Consider the following 17,122-nt stretch of genomic DNA (forward strand, 5'->3'; position numbering starts at 1 on the left):
CTTCAACTCGTCCTGTGCTCAGATGGTGGAAGCCAGTCTTTCGTCCTCATGAACTATGGGAGAATTCCTTCTATTCCCTCTACTTACTGGCTGGTAAGAGCTTTAGGGTCACATGTACAGTATAAGACATTCTAGGTTTTCCCTTTTACAAAAGTGAAATTTTTCACATTATTACAAGTTCATTATTTTTGTTTGCTAAAAAAAGGAATCACATGGTAAATTACATTTTCTAAAATGCACACATAAATAATAAATAACATAAATAATAAACATATCATGTGTCAAAACAGTAAATTGATTAGCAGTCTGGTGTCAGACAAAGTCATAGTTGTGAATTTTTTTTTATTAATAATAATGCTTTTATTTAAAAAAAATCCTTTGTAATCATAAGTTCTTTAGTTTGTTGACTGAATAATTTCTTAAATGCACCCTGGAAAAATCACATGTGAAAATAAGCATATTATGGATAAAACTCTTCTATAAAAACAGTACATTAAATTAGGTATCTGCCCGTTGCACACAGCAGCTTTACATGAATGAAACTTTCTAAAATAAACTGCCTTAAAAAATATCACTTTACACCTTTATCAGTTCATTTCTAATGTGCAAGTCGGAGACAACAGGGCGAAGGAAAATCCTCCTGAGATGACATGGGGAAGAAAAGCTTCAATAGTGGATTGCTTATGTCTGACGTTCATGTGACTTTTTGAAAGGGGCAAAAATGTCTAAAAGTTTATTCCTACTGTATTTTCTCATAAGTTGTGAAATGTGATTTATTTCAATATGATCTTTCTAGGCTGGCTACGACTTTCTGAACAGAGATTTCGTCACTATTCCAGTGAACGATACCTCTGAGCTGTCTTCATCTAGTAACGTCGATATCCCTGGACGCTGGGCTTTTCAGTTTACAGGTCAATTATTTTATTCATTTTATCTGAGTTAAAAAAAATTAAATGTACTGTATACTGTAAATCAGGTTTATCCAGCAGACTTGAATTCTAGTTTCTCTTTGGTCAGAAGGTGTTGATTAATTTTCTGTAACAGCATCTCATACAGTATTGGAGCTGCAAATCACAGGTTGATATAAACATGCTGGTTGTAATACTTATCTCCTCATTTATCCAAATGAAATACTCGATTTAGCTGAGAGCCAGGGCAATATTATTGATTTTGTCATTAAATGTTTGTAGTTTTTTTTCTTAATTATTATTTTAACTTTTTATTTACGGACAGGTGTAATAAATTATGTTTTAGGGCAAAAATAAAACTTTGGGTAAATCATGCTCTCTCTGAAAGGCACAAATGTTGATAGTGTCAAAAAATCACATGAATAATAAGGAAATCTCCTTTTGTTCCATGTGTCAGTTAATCTCTCTCTCTCTCTCTCTCTCTCTCTCTCGTACATTTACAACAACAACAACAGGAGGAATACCAACAACAACAACAACAACAGGTAACGTTTCAGTGACAGTGAGTTTACTGTTTATATAAATATCGGACTATTACATCCATCCCTTATATATGTGTTCAATTTTGTAAATACAAATTATTATATTTTATAATGATGTAGAATAGCATGGAGGTGAATCATTTACTGGTAACATTTTTCTTCCACTCTGATCTTCTGTCTCTCTTCATCAATTTGACTTACAGTATAATTTATATCAACAACACCAGATACAGTTTCACTCACAGTGTTGAGACACATATAAACTGTCAGGAATACATTACATTTTAGATCTTTTTTTAACACACAAATACATGAAACTTTTTTAAATACACACAAATATATAGAATATATGTCACTGGCAGTGTGTGTCCATGTGTCTAAGGAAGTTGCTACATTTATGAAACAATAGCAGTTAATTTGTTAATTTATTAAATTAAAGCTAACGTATTTGGCGAACGATTTACACCTTCAGTTTCACTCAAAGTATTCTGTGACTTTGATATTCAGATTTAAACTGTAATGTGTTTTTTATTGATTTGTTCCAGTTTCATCATTTTTTCCTGTTGGACCGGGAGCAACAGCTGGTCCCTACAGTGATGGACAATACGCAACAATTCAGTTGGCACAGCCATTTAATTATGGTGGAAACACATACTATCAACTCTATGTAAGTAGAAAACTAAAACCCCAGTTAGGTGAAATCCTCATTCTCTAGAAACTGAATTAAATTATTTACAAAAGAGAATCACAAAGTTTACACCGAAATTATAAACCCGTGGTTTTTTTTTTTACTTTTTTCACTTTATTCTTTTGTAGTGTCTTTTTTTTTCTTTTCAGATACATTTGTTTTTTATTTATTTATTTAATTTATTGATTTTTTTATGCATTTTCCCCATCTCAGTTATTTGTCATGTTACTGATATGCTTAATCAACATCTTTTAATATAAATGTGGTCCCACACGATTCACTGATGTTGTCTTTCAGCTTAAGATAGATGATTATCTGGTTCTTGTTCTCCATCTGTATCCATGCTTGTAGATAAATAATTCATATCTTTTCCCCTCAGCTGAGTATGGATGGTTACGTGGCTTTCTCCGTCCCAACCATTGATGATGAAGTACCCAATCTACACCTGGGCAAAGATGTCATCGCACCACTGTGGACTGATCTGGACTCTGACAGTGGAGGAAGATGGACCTACGAGCAGGCCACATATGGGCCTCTTATAAATCAAGCCAACCAAGAAATTAACAGGATGTTTCCATATCTTTACTTCTCTGCTTCTTGGGTTTTTGTCTCCACCTGGCAAAATGTACCACTTGAATTTTCTGGTTCCCAGGTAAGAGTCAACACAAATGATTCAGTCCTTAGAATCCTGAGAACAAAATGTTAATTAAGTCTTTCTTCAGGCATCACTTCAACTCGTCCTGTGCTCAGATGGTGGAAGCCAGTCTTTCGTCCTCATGAACTATGGGACAATTCCTTCTATTCCCTCTACTTACTGGCTGGTAAGAGCTTTAGGGTCACATGTACAGTATAAGACATTCTAGGTTTTCCCTTATACAAAAGTAAAATTTCACATTATTACAAGTTCATTATTTTTGTTTGCTAAAAAAAGGGATCACATGGTAAATTACATTTTCTAAAATGCACACATAAATAATAAATAACATAAATAATAAACATATCATGTGTCAAAACAGTAAATTGATTAGGAGTCTGGTGTCAGACAAAGTCATGTTTGTGATTTTTTAAAATGAAAATAACGCTTTTATTAAAAAATCCTTTGTAATCATAAGTTCTTTACTTTGTTCCCTGAATAATTCCTAAAATCCACCCTAAAAAAATTACACGTGGAAATAAACATATTATGCATTAAAATTTTCTCTATAAAAACAGTAAATTAATTAGATAACTGTCTGTTGCAGGTGGTAAAGCAACAGTTGCAGTGAATTATTTTTAATAAAACAACAACAAACTGCAAACACATTTTAAACAGTAGGTGACACACAAGGTTTAATGGACAGTGAAATCGTCAGGCGATGTGTGGAAAACAGAGCAAGTCAAAAATGCCAAACCAGAAACAATTCGAAAACTCTGAGCTATAACTAGTGTTCGTAAAAAGTGTATTTTTATAGGGGGTAAAATAATAAAAAAAAGTGTGTAACAGAGATCACTGAGACACAGCAGCTTTACATGAATGGAACTTTTTAAAATAAACCGCCTTAAAATAGAACACTTTACACTTTTATCAGTTCATCTCTAATGTGCAAGTCGGAGACAACAGGGCAAAGGAAAATCCTTCTGAGATGACATGAGGAAGAAAAGCTTCAATAGTGGATTGCTTATGTCTGACGTTCATGTGACTTTTTGAAAGGAACAAAACTGTCTGAAAGTTTATTCCTACTGTATTTTCTCATTAGTTGTGAAATGTGATTTATTTCAATATGATCTTTCTAGGCTGGCTACGACTTTCTGAACAGAGATTTCGTCACTATTCCAGTGAACGATACCTCTGAGCTGTCTTCATCTAGTAACGTCAATATCCCTGGACGCTGGGCTTTTCAGTTTACAGGTCAATCATGCTCTCTCTGAAACACACAAATGTTGATAGTGTCAAGAAAAAAAATCCATGTGTTCCATGTGTCAGTTAATCTCTCTCTCTCTCCCTCTCTTTCTCTCTCTCTCGTACATTTACAACAAAAAACAACAGGAGGAATACCAACAACAACAACAACCACACCACCAACAACCACAACAACAGGTAACGTTTTACTGACAGTGAGTTTACGGTTGATATAAATATTAGACCATTACATACATCTCTTATATATTTCTTCAATAATGAGTTCCGATCACTTTGTAAGTACAAATTATTATATTTTATAATGATGTAGAATAGCATGGAGGTAAATCATTTAGTTGTAACATTTTTCTTCCACTCTGATCTTCTGTGTCTCTTCATCAATATGACTTACAGTATACATTCTATAAACCACTTCATATAAAGTTTCACTCTCAGTGTTTAGGCACAAAAGAGCTGGAAGGAATACATCCACCTATTCCATCTTTTTTGACATTGGACATGTCACTCCTTTTGAAGTTCATATTAGTATACAGTATGAATTATGTGGGTCAGTCAACAATTATCTGCACCCATGTTACCTTAAATTTCCGTTGCTCGCAATTTGTGATTGGCCCATTCCGCTCAAGGCTACTGTCTGCCCAGACACCTGTATGGGTGTAAATCTGTTCCATCAGTTCATTTATAGCTGCCGTAAAAACAAAAATGGATGCCCTATTTGGGATTTTCATGAACGAAGAGCAACGTAAAGTGATTAATCTTATTTGGTTTTAGGGTGCACCTGGTGCTCTTATTTATCAAAAACTTTGTGCGCAGTATGGAGAAAGTGTTATGTGGCAAAGAAGTATTTTGAATGGATAAAGAAGTTTAAGGAAGCTCCCACAAGTGCTAGCCATCAAGAAGGAGCGGCATGCTCATCCACATTTACTACTGATGATTCATCTGTAAACAACTTCTGCCTGGACTATTGGCATTCTGCAAAAACTTAGTTTGGAGGTTTTAAAGCATCCTCTATATACTCCTGATCTTACTCCATCGAACTTTCACCTGCTTGGTTCGTGGAAAGCAGATCTGTAAGAAAGAAGATTTACTTCCATTGAAGAAGTGAAGACAGCGGTGCATTTGTGGCTCGCAGCTCAGCCTGAAAAAATTTTTATTGAGGGAATACCAAAGCTTGTTTACAGATGGACAAATTGTAATGACAAGCAAGGAGATTATGTTGAAATTATGTATCCATCTTCTCTAAAAATTAATTTAAATAAACTCTACATTTTTTACCAAGAAATTATTTTTGACTTTTTAACTCTCATTTTACTGTACACCACCGACTGTGTGTTTGTTTGTCTAATGAAATTTCTGCATTTAAGAGAAAATGGCAGTTAATTTGATTTATACAATTGAAGTTGCTTAATATAACATTTGTGAACTCTTTAGGGAAAGGTTTTAATGTTTTGGTTTTACTCATAGTGTTCTATAAAGTTAATTTCTAGAATTATAATGGAATTTTTACTCCATGATTTTTACTTTGTTCCAGTCTCACCATTTTTTAATATTGGACCTGGAGCATCAGCTGGTCCCTATAGTGATGGATATTATGCAGCAATTCAATTGCTGCAGCCATTCAAGTATGGTGAAAACACATACAATCAATTTTATGTAAGTAGAAAACTAGAACACCACTTCAAATGCTCATGCTAGTAATTATTGCTATAATTTCTTTATTATTTTTTTTCTCCCTACCTCACTCATTCATCTTAGTTCTTCCTGATATACATAATCAACCTATTTGTATATAAATGTTTCCCCCATGATTCACACATGTTTTTTTCAGCTTAAGATGATCTGGGTTTTGCTCTCTAATAAATAATTCATGTCTTTTCCCCCTCAGCTGAGTATGGATGGTTACGTGGCTTTCTCCATCCCAAACATTGATGATGAATATCCCAATCCACACCTGGGCAAAGATCTCATCGCACCACTGTGGACTGATCTGGATTCTGACAGTGGAGGAAGATGGACCTACGAGCAGGCCACATATGGACCTCTTATAAATCAGGCTAACCAAGAAATTAACAGGATGTTCCCATATCTTTACTTCTCTGCTTCTTGGGTTTTTGTCTCCACCTGGGAAAATGTACCACTTGAATTGTCTGGTTCCCAGGTAAAAGTCTATACAAATGAATCAGTCCTTAGAATCCTGAGAACAAAATATTAATTAAGTCTTTCTTCAGGCATCACTTCAACTCGTCTTGTGCTCAGATGGTGGAAGCCAGTCTTTCGTCCTCATGAACTATGGGAGAATTCCTTCTATTTCCTCCCGTTACTGGCTGGTAAGAGCCTTACTGTAGTTCTACCTCATATGTAGTTTTTTTTTTAAAGAAAGAAAATCTGAATAATTGTAGCATGTGATAAATTACATTTCTAAAACACACACTGGAAAAATCACATGTGAAAATAAACATGCATAATTCACTTGTATTAACACAGTATATTGTTCAGGTGGCAGACAAGGCAACAGTTGTGGAAAATGCTTTTACTAAATACAACAGGCAAACTGCAATCAGATCTAAAACAGTAGGCAATATGCAAGGTCAAGAAACTGTGTAACACTGGACACTGACAGCTTTATAGATTTTTTTAGTTGTTATTTTTTAAACGTATAACTTTAAAGTTTTAGCAGTTTATCCCTAATGTGCGAGTTTGAGACGACAGTAGACAGAAAAACCTCCTGAGATGAGGAAGGAAGCTTAAATGATCGATTGCTTACTTTTAAAGTTTGTTTGATTCTTAGACTTGATGTATTTGTAATTAGGTGTGAAATGTGGTAAATTTTAACATGATCCTTCTAGGCTGGCTACAACATGGTGAACAGCAGTTTCGTCACTATTCCAGTGAACGATACCTCAAAGCTGGCTTCATCTAGTAACGTTAATATCCCTGGACGCTGGGCTTTTCAGTTAACAGGTCATTATTTATTCTTTTTTTTTTTTTTTGTCACCAAAACGAAATTTAAGACATACTGTAATCATATGTTTATCCAAGTAGACTGTTAAATTCTGGATGTTTTTTAAAAAGTTTTCCAGCATTAAATACCAGCATGAATCATTTTCTTTTATCTGCAGGACCACATGTGGTTTATTCTTTACTAAAAAGACATTTGTGAACCCTATTAGGAAATGTTTAAATGCTTTGGTATTACTCATAGTGTTCTATAAACTTAATATCTAGAATTATGATGCATTTTTTTTTCCCTTTTCTTCAGTTTCACCATTTTTTAATATTGGACCTGGAGCAATACCTGGTCCCTATAGTGATGGATATTATGCAACAATTCAGTTGCCACAACCATTCAAGTATGGTGAAAACACATACAATCAATTTTATGTAAGTAGAAAACTACAACACCACTTCAAATGCTCATGCTAGTAATTATTGCTTTAATTTCTTTATTTTTTTTCTCCCTACCTCACTCATTCATCTTAGTTCTTCCTGATATACATAATCAGCAAGGAGATTATGTTGAAATTATGTATCCGTCTTCTCTAAAAGTTAATTTAAATAAACTCTACATTTTTTACCAAGAAATTATTTTTGACTAACCCTCATTTTACTGTACACCACCGACTGTGTGTTTGTTTGTCTAATGAAATTTTTGCATTTATGAGAGAATAGCAGTTAATTTGTTGATTTATACAATTAAAGCTGCTAAATATAACATTTGTGAACTCTTTAAGAAATGTTTTAATGCTTTGTTTTACTCATAGTGTTCTATAAAGTTAATATCTAACAAATAATCAACGTATTTGTATATAAATGTTTCCCCCATGATTCACGGATGTTTTTTTTTTTTCAGCTTAAGATGATCTGGGTTTTGCTCTCTAATGAATAATTCATCTCTTTTTTCCCCCTCAGCTGAGTATGGATGGTTACGTGGCTTTCTCCACCCCATACATTGATGATGAATATCCCAATCCACACCTGGGCAAAGATCTCATCGCACCACTGTGGACTGATCTGGATTCTGACAGTGGAGGAAGATGGACCTACGAGCAGGCCACATATGGACCTCTTATAAATCAAGCTAACCAAGAAATTAACAAGATGTTCCCATCTCTTTACTTTTCTGCTTCTTGGGTTTTTGTCTCCACCTGGCAAAATGTACCACTTGAATTGTCTGGTTTCCAGGTAAAAGTCAACACAAATGATTCAGTCCTTAGAATCCGGAGAAAAAAATATTAATTAAGTCTTTCTTCAGGCTGCATCACTTCAACTCGTCTTGGCCTCAGATGGTGGAAGTCAGTCTTTCGTCCTCATGAACTATGGGAGAATTCCTTCTATTTCCTCCCGTTACTGGCTGGTAAGAGCCTTACCTCATATGTAGTTTTTGTTTTAAGGAAAGAAAATCTAAATAACTGTAGCATGTGATAAATTACATTTCTAAAACACACACTGGAAAAATCACATGTGAAAATAAACATGCGTAATTCACTTGTATTAAAACAGTATATTGTTCAGGTGTCAGGTGGCAGACAAGGCAACAGTTGTGGAAAATGCTTTTACTAAATACAACAGGCAAACTGCAATCAGATCTAAAACAGTAGGCAATATGCAAGGTCAAGAAACTGTGTAACACTGGACACTGACAGCTTTGTAGATTTTTTAAGTTGTTATTTTTTAAACGTATAACTTTAAAGTTTTAGCAGTTTATCCCTAATGTGCGAGTTTGAGACAACAGTAGACAGAAAAACCTCCTGAGATGAGGAAGAAAGCTTGAATGATTGATTGCTTACTTCTAAAGTTTGTTTGATTCTTAGACTTAATGTATTTGTAATTAGGTGTGAAATGTGGTAAATTTTAACGTGATCTTTCTAGGCTGGCTACAACATGGTGAACAGCAGTTTCGTCACTATTCCAGTGAACGATACCTCAAAGCTGGCTTCATCTAGTAACGTCAATATCCCTGGACGCTGGGCTTTTCAGTTAACAGGTCATTATTTATTCTTTTTTTTTTTTTTTTTTTTTTTTGTCACCAAAAGGAAATTTAAGACATACTGTAATCATATGTTTATCCAAGTAGACTGTTAAATTCTTGATGTTTTTAAAAAGTTTTACAGCATTAAATACTAGCATGAATCATTTTCTTTCATCTGCAGGACCACATGTGGTTTATGCTTTACTAAAAAGACATGACAAAACGTTATTCACTTGTCAACAACTATTTTAAATTGTGATGATAATTTGTTAATTATATGTAAATATCAATAATTAGCATTTATTCATTGCCTGTCTAACTGACATTGTCTTAACAATTCATACTGTAATTGAAATGAAATTAAATGAAAAATGTTTTTATATTTATAATACTGTAAACTGATTTATTTCATTACTTAATTTCTTGTGTGAATGTAACAAGATAGAAGATTATTTGATATTAAATAGTTTTAAATGATCGTGATTATTCTGTATGTTTTATATATTTATGGAAATATTATCAAGAACTTCACAATTACACTAATGACAATGTAACTTATACAGTATTTGCTGAAATGTATTTTCTGAACACCCATTACAATCCGAAAAGGATAATATTGATAATAGTCAGTTGCCACATGACTTGAGCTTACTGTTGCCAGTAATGGAATAAGAAGGATTGGTTGTCTAGTTAGATGAATATATTATGAATATTAATCTCACCCCAGTTTGAGTATAATTCTATGGTCTGACTATATCTTTCTCTTTCTTTATAGGACACTGTTCCAAACTGAACTGCACTCAGAATGAAGTCTGTAGGTTGATAAATGGAGCTTATGGCTGTGCCTGTGCTTACACTTCAATACCCAGCTCCAACTTCGGTACATTTTGTGATTTTACTTTTTTTTTTTTTTTTTTTTTACTAATCTGTCCCTGACATCAGTTGAGCATGTTTTGTTCTAAGCATAAGCCTAGGGCTGTTAATGATTTGTTCCCACATCTCCACTCTACAGTAGGTGGCAGTATGCCCGTAGTCTATCATACATTTATTTAAATATATTAATTTAAATATATTATTTTAAATATATTAATCATATCACATTGCCAATTTTACAAATAGTATAGAAGAAGTTATGATGGTAATAACATCAATAATAGGGTGAGAGAATGTAGTAAATGTTTGACCTGGAATCACATAAAAAGTGCTTCACTACTATCAAGAACATTCACCTTGGACTATAGAATAATAATATATCTCTAATAAAATAATCATTTACTTACTGCCATATCTTGTCTAATAATCAACCCAGGTGATGAACTAGTGTTATAAATAGTATTTAGAGCCCAGGCACTATAACAGCAGCCCATCAATCATGTTTGTCTAAGATTTATTTATTATATATATTTGTCATATATATAATTTTAATTTTATTTTTTTATAATTACCCGGGCAAGCAGTTTAGAATGTGCTGCCATTAGGATGCATGACTTGGCCCTGGGTGTGAAATGGGGCTGTCACAAGAGATTTTGCTGCATAGCTCATACACACTTGCACTTATGCACTGGAAACCTGGTACACTTTTAGAGCTCATTGAGCTTAACAACTATTAATTCTACTCAATTATTTTGGGTCATCGTCAGCCGTGACAATGTCTTAAACTTATGCTGAAAAGTGGTTACTACCTTTCTGTGTGACATTATATTGAGTGACATCATAGTATGATCCTTTTTTACCCAACATCCAGGACTTTGTAAAGGTCTTGATATGAAAAGTCAACCCCTATTCTAATATCATGTCATAATGGTATTGGTATGTCCTCTTTAAATGCATGTGCTCACTTTCTTTCTGGTGTGCCCAGGGGATAATGGAACAAGGTGCTTGAGCCCACTCATTGTTGATTGCAACTATATATTTTTTTTTACCTTTTCTTTATTTTTACACCTCTCTGACAACTAACTAAAATTATGACCATTGATTAATTTTCCCCCCAGATGCCATCGAAACATGTTCAGGCGGTGCTGGATCACTGTCGCTGTCTCGCTGTCAGCTCTTTGAACAGGGATATTCTGCAGATGTTCTTCACCTTAACAACCGAGCATGCGGAGGGGAACTCCAACATGACAGGCTGGTGTTCAGCTTTGACAGTAATGCCCACTTGTGTGGCACAACTCTGGAGGTACAAAACCAGCACTCTTTTACTGTATATTTACTTTAAATTGTACACTTAGCTGTATATTGAGTGTACAGTATATTGATATGCTGTACTGTAAGAGAGGACAGGAACTGACTTGTTTTATTAATGTTCCACAACAGTAAACATCACTATAATCAATTACAATATCTGTCATTTATTAGTCATTAATATGGTATAAATAAAATAAGAAATTTACTTACATTTTGTAAGAATCCAAATGTAAAGGATTTATAATATCCTTTATATTTATAATATTTATAATATCATCCATTGAATCCGCTATCATTCATATAAATTGCTGTTTTCTTGGACCTTTTTTTAATCTATTATAAATAGTTAGGTGAAAAAAAAGGTAAAAAATTGCTTAGTATGTTGAGGACTAAAACACATTTTTGTTATGCCATGCCACTCATATTACTTTTTTTTAGAAAAGTTATCGGAAACACTGCAGAATATTGTATTGCAGATTTCTAGTATCATAGAACTTTTTAATTAGTTACATTCAACTTTAAAATAATTTAAGAGCTTATAATGTAATTATGCAAAACAGTCAGTGTTTTAATTGTTGTTTTAATGTATTAATAATTTTGTAAATGTATGTATTTCTGTCTGTGTTTTCTTAGAATAACAGGACACACATCATCTTTGAAAACAATGTTGGGACGCTTAATGGGACAGGTGTGATCAGTCGCACTGGTGGGCTCAACATTGCCTTTTCCTGTGTGTACCCCATTATCCAGAGCATCTCCATGCCCATGGCAGTAGAAGCCATAGGAAGGTATACATCTAGCGTGTGTCACAACATAAACAGACAAATCCTTTTTGTTTATGCAATTTTCAAGAGCATTTTCAAAAGCACCTTTTATTTGAGCTTTTTTTTTGCCCTAGTTTTAACTGATTTGACATTTTGTAAACAATTAAGATGATCAAAAATTTAATTTAATTAACAGTAATAATAATAATAATAATAATCATTATAATAATAATAATAATAATTAGTAGTAGTGACAGTAGCATTGTTGTTAAGATGTTAAATGCATTTATTTCTGTTCACAGTATAGTCAGCAGGAGTTTGTCCACTGAAGGCTCATACCAGATCAGCATGATCCCGTACACTGATGATACATTCTTGGATCCATTCCTTGGCAATGTGACCCTAGAAGTGAACCATCAGCTGTATATCGCTGTGAACGTGAATACGTTTGATAGCAGTCAGATTGCTCTTGTGCTGGACAACTGCTGGGCCACACCTGTCAACCAGAGTGACTATAACATACGCTGGGACCTGATCATTAACGAGTACGTGTGTGTGAGTGAAAAGGAAACTGAAAATGTGACTGTAATTTTTAGATCACTTATGTGGATTTTTTTTCCTTCCTTCTCCAGGTGTCCAAACTCCAATGATGACACAGTGGCGGTGTTGCAGAACGGTGTTTCCACATCCAGCCGCTTCTCGTTCAGGATGTTCACTTTCACCGGCGTGCCCAGCACCAAGATCTATCTCCACTGCCAGGTCCACCTCTGTCTGGCACAGCAAGGCAACTGCGCTCAGGTATGTTTTTTTTTTCTTCTTTTTTTTTTTGCCGTTTGTAATTTCTGTATTAATTTTCCTGTTTTTTATTTCATTTCCTTTCTTAGCCATGTATTGGAAAACGTTCCAGAAGACGCCGATCTGTGGATTTCTATGACTCAGCTGGAATTTCAATGGGAATATGATAAATTTTTTTTATTCTAACATTTTCTAAAATCATGATCCTATCATAAAATCACCATTCTATGAATTTATTTTTAGGGTTTCCTTAGAAATCATTAAGTATTGCTTTAATGATTTATCTTTACAACTTCCTGCCAAATTATTAAAATAATAAATAATCTGTACTGTTAATTACTGTTAGTAATAAATCGTTAAAGCTTCTGATTCCTTTCTGTTTGAATATTTGTCACAATTCTATGAGTACGAAAACTTGTAGCTATCACGTTCTGGGGTGTACTGCACTCTGTTGTTAACACCGTGGGCTTAAGAAGGGCAGGTATAGACGCAGAGGATTTTCAAAACATAACAAAAGTCTTTTAATCTGAATAAAACAAACAATACTTCCTCAAACTAAGTGAACAAAATACTGGCTCCTTAAGCATAACACACACACATACTTAGGCACTTTAAACATAACAGACACACTGGCTCTTCTTAAGCATGACACACAGGATCTTCTAAGCCTGGCACACAGCCTCGCGCTCCTATGAGCGAACCACACACTTGCGCTCCTATGAGTAAACTAAACAAAACAAAAACAAAACAAATGTCCACTAGATAGTATTAATGCTCGAGCCAGTTTCCCAGAACTAACAGCTTTTTATAACCCTCTAATGAGCTACCTCGGTTCAGGTGAGCTCCGTCATCACCTGACCGAGGTGCCTTCTGGGAAACTGAGTCTACAAACAGAACTACACAAACTAAAAAATAATCATGGCCACAGTGCCCTCTAGGGGCAGTCCCTTACAGTAGCCAGTTAAACTCACTTCTAATTAAATCTTTGTGAGACTAATACTTTATGTGCTACTGAATTGTTTCGTTGTCTCCCACTCTCTTTTAATAGTTGTTACTAATTTTGAGGGCAAACCAACATAAAGCTCACAAAGCTGCCAATAGGAGAAATGCAAACCATTTTGAAGCGGCGAAAAAAAGAAAGAAATTGATCAGAGTCATAGCATAGCCAATACAACATTTTGGAATGCCCTAACAAAGAAAGAAATCCAGATTTTAAATTATAAAAGAAATTCAGGAATAAACCACAAAAGTTTTAGAATCAAAGAGAGCGAAGTTTAGGGACAGGTAATGGTCAAAAAGAAATAAATCATGAACTATATATGTATTATACTATATAAAATATTGAATACTGTATGAACTATTATACTTGTATGATTTACAGCAGCTGGCACACATCTGCCATCAGTTTGGCCATGAAAAAAGTACCCTGGTCAGTGAAGAGCTGTTTTGGTAGGCCAATGCAACTGAATAGGAGAACCAGCTCCCTCACAATGTTTTTAGATGTTGCTTTGTGAACTGGAACAGCATCAAAGTATCAGATGGCATAATTGACCACAAACTGAATGTACTCATGGCCTTTTGCTGATTTTGGAAACAGCCTGACCAGATCCATTTCGATGCATTCAAACAGGATGCTGAGAGGAATCTGTGGTGTGGAGCTGGCTTTCGGGATGCTATCTTCTAATTCTGGACATCGTTGACAGACGTTTTTCAAATCTGTGTCAAGCCCTGGCTAGTGAAATTGGTCCCTGATTTTTACAACTGTGTTTCTCATTCCAAGGGGACTGCCAACAGGATGTGAATGTGCCAAGTGCATCACAGCATACACTTATTTTTGGGGCATTACCAACAGATTACATAGATCTAGTACCTTAAGTCTTTGCTTGGTGCAGGAGTAGAGAAACAGCTTCTTTATTAAAAAAATATGACACCAAGCGTGGTTTGTCGGCATCCTCCAATTTTCCCCTCTTTCTCTTGCACCTGACTCAGGCAGTATTTAAGACCAGTGTCTTGCATTGAAATATGCACTGGTACCTGTACTTAGTACACAGCCAGAAAGACTCACAAAGACCTTGCCAGGAAAGACCAAGACCTCCGTCTGCTGCCAAAGAGAATTCATTTAGAGAAGGGGTACTCAAATGGAAATTTGAAAAATCTTCTTACCAAATTTCCATTCAGTCTTAGGTCCGGAAAAGTGACAGTTAAATTCCAAATAAAGACGACAAAATGAGGCAATCCCAAAACGTTTGAACTATACATTAAAAAAAAGACTTGGGAAGTGAAGCAGGTCCTGCTTTAAGTCACATTTGAACACCTCAAGCTTTCTCTGGATAGCACAGACAGCCTTATTAAGATGGAAAGTAATGTCAGTTAGAAAAGCAACAATTTTCATTTCCTCATTATTCTTCATGAAATCCACGAACGGTTTGGCTTTTTTTACTCTTTTGATCCAACAGAAATGTTGGGCACTCTTTCCGCAGTGCCCAAAAACGCTCCAGTACCTTGCCTTTACTAAGCCACCGGACATTGTTGTAAAGGAGCAAATCATCAAATGTTGTATTCACCTCTATTAGATATGAGCGCAATAAACGATGTTGCAGAGCAGAGGATGCTCTCAGATGACTCAGTTGACTAGTTTAATGACTGTTGTCATGACTTCTGAGTAGCTTCTCAATGCTGGCACAGAAAACCATCTGGTGAATTATGCAGTGGCATGCCATGTGGTCAGGGTGATAAGTTTTCAAGCGTGACATATTGTAATCCCTTCTCTTTCCCAATCATACATGGTGTGCCTTCAGTAGCAATGGAAACGACATGCTTTAGGTCTATTGTCTGTGCCACTGCTTCATACTGTAGATGTCATCCTCCCTTGTGTGTCTATGAAGGTTTGTGAGACCCAAAACATCTTCATGAAATTCTCCCTTTTCTTCATCAAAAAATCTGACAAAGATTTTCTGGATTATTTCATCCTTTAGAGTCCCTTTAAACAGAGCAGTCACCACTTCACTCATACACTCTTTGACTAATTCAGCATCAGAGAAGGGTTACTTGTATTTTCCCAGAACCCATGCTACTCTTAGTGAGGCTTCCATTGCCTGCACCTGTTGTGTGGCTGATCTAACTATTACACTGCTTGTAGCTTCATAGGATGATTTCATCTGGTTTATTTTTGTGATTCTTACCTTTAAGTTCTGAGGGTTATTTCATTCGAAATGTGCATGCTTGGTTTCATAATGGCATTTCACGTTACCACATTTGATGATTGCTACCGTCTCATTGCAGATTAAACACATTGGTTTTCTGCTTCCCACGAGGAGCATGAATGCATATTTTTCCCTCCACTCATTTTAAAATTTGCGGTTTTTAAAATCAACTTTTCTTTTCTTATCAATGGCCAGCTTTGAGCACACCATCTTTACTTTTAGACTTTCAGTAAGTTTGCACTGCTCAAAAATGATGAGACTGCCTGTTCACTGGCCTAACCCAAAGCATGTGACCGGTACATAAATCTGGCTGCTATGAGTTAGCAAGTGAGTAGTGGTGAGGGAGGGAGAGAGGGAGGGATGGGTGAGTAACTTTCATATAACGATGCTATTACAGCTGCTGTAATTGGACATAGATAAAGCAGGCAAAACGAGTAGAAGCCTCAAAGATATATCACGCCTAATCACAGTTGCGCACTTCATTGAGAACTAATTTGGATTATAATGAATTAGATTGTTTGTTTTGGCAATGGCATTTGTGTCCGAATGCAGACCGTAGTCCGCCTATTGAGTATCCCCGATTTAGAGTTATCAGCTTAAAAAAAATCATCAAATTAACAGCAATTCAAGTAGCAGAGGCATCTAAATATCACCTGTTTAAAGAAGATTATTGCATATTTTGGATGCCTATGACATTGTTATAGAGGTTAGAAAGGATCAGGAAAGACCACTGAAGTTAAAGTATCTAACTTTTTGAATGGTACTACAGGCAATAAATTATAATATCACTATATGTTGTATATGGGCTCATATTAAAGGCATGTTTTGGGAAAAAATGTAAGAAAAAAAAAAAAAAAAAGACTTGTAATGCCATCCAGTAATTAATTATTTTTCTGTAGCAATGCAACCTCATGTTTTAAAAAAAAATTATATATCACAGCAATTTACTAACAATGACAAATAAATACATACAAAAAATGTACACTTTGTTTTTGTCTTACTCCTTCCAACTCTATTTACTGTCACTAGATGTCTCCATATGCCTTTAAATCACCCATTTGCCCTCATGAACTGTAACTTTTACCTGTTACTCTATCAAGCCTGTTAGTTCATTTCATCTTAAGCAGTCTTCTGTATAGCCAGGTACAAATATGATCATTTGGTTAACT

The 17,122-nt window shown here is 35.0% G+C and overlaps 1 protein-coding gene and 1 long non-coding RNA gene across 2 annotated transcripts; both read left to right on the forward strand.

The window, feature by feature from the left end:
• On the forward strand, nucleotides 1-1,452 carry LOC128541018 (uncharacterized). The gene is made up of 3 exons (XR_008365614.1): nucleotides 1-93; nucleotides 797-911; nucleotides 1,424-1,452. It is a non-coding gene; the product is annotated as an uncharacterized LOC128541018 (long non-coding RNA).
• Nucleotides 1,453-2,523: 1,071 nt separating this feature from the next.
• LOC128541255 (alpha-tectorin-like) lies at nucleotides 2,524-13,116 on the forward strand. Its single transcript, XM_053511598.1, has 14 exons — nucleotides 2,524-2,790; nucleotides 2,861-2,959; nucleotides 3,912-4,026; nucleotides 4,165-4,215; nucleotides 7,298-7,419; nucleotides 7,948-8,220; nucleotides 8,291-8,392; nucleotides 8,908-9,022; nucleotides 9,783-9,887; nucleotides 10,999-11,183; nucleotides 11,825-11,979; nucleotides 12,258-12,500; nucleotides 12,588-12,753; nucleotides 12,840-13,116. Exons 1-14 carry the CDS (start codon nucleotides 2,524-2,526, stop codon nucleotides 12,915-12,917), a joined length of 2,076 nt encoding a protein of 691 aa, XP_053367573.1. The 3' UTR covers nucleotides 12,918-13,116.
• The last annotated feature ends 4,006 nt before the right edge of the window (nucleotides 13,117-17,122 follow it).

Source organism: Clarias gariepinus, chromosome 14, assembly GCF_024256425.1.
Source record: "Clarias gariepinus isolate MV-2021 ecotype Netherlands chromosome 14, CGAR_prim_01v2, whole genome shotgun sequence".
Classification (NCBI taxonomy): domain Eukaryota; kingdom Metazoa; phylum Chordata; class Actinopteri; order Siluriformes; family Clariidae; genus Clarias; species Clarias gariepinus.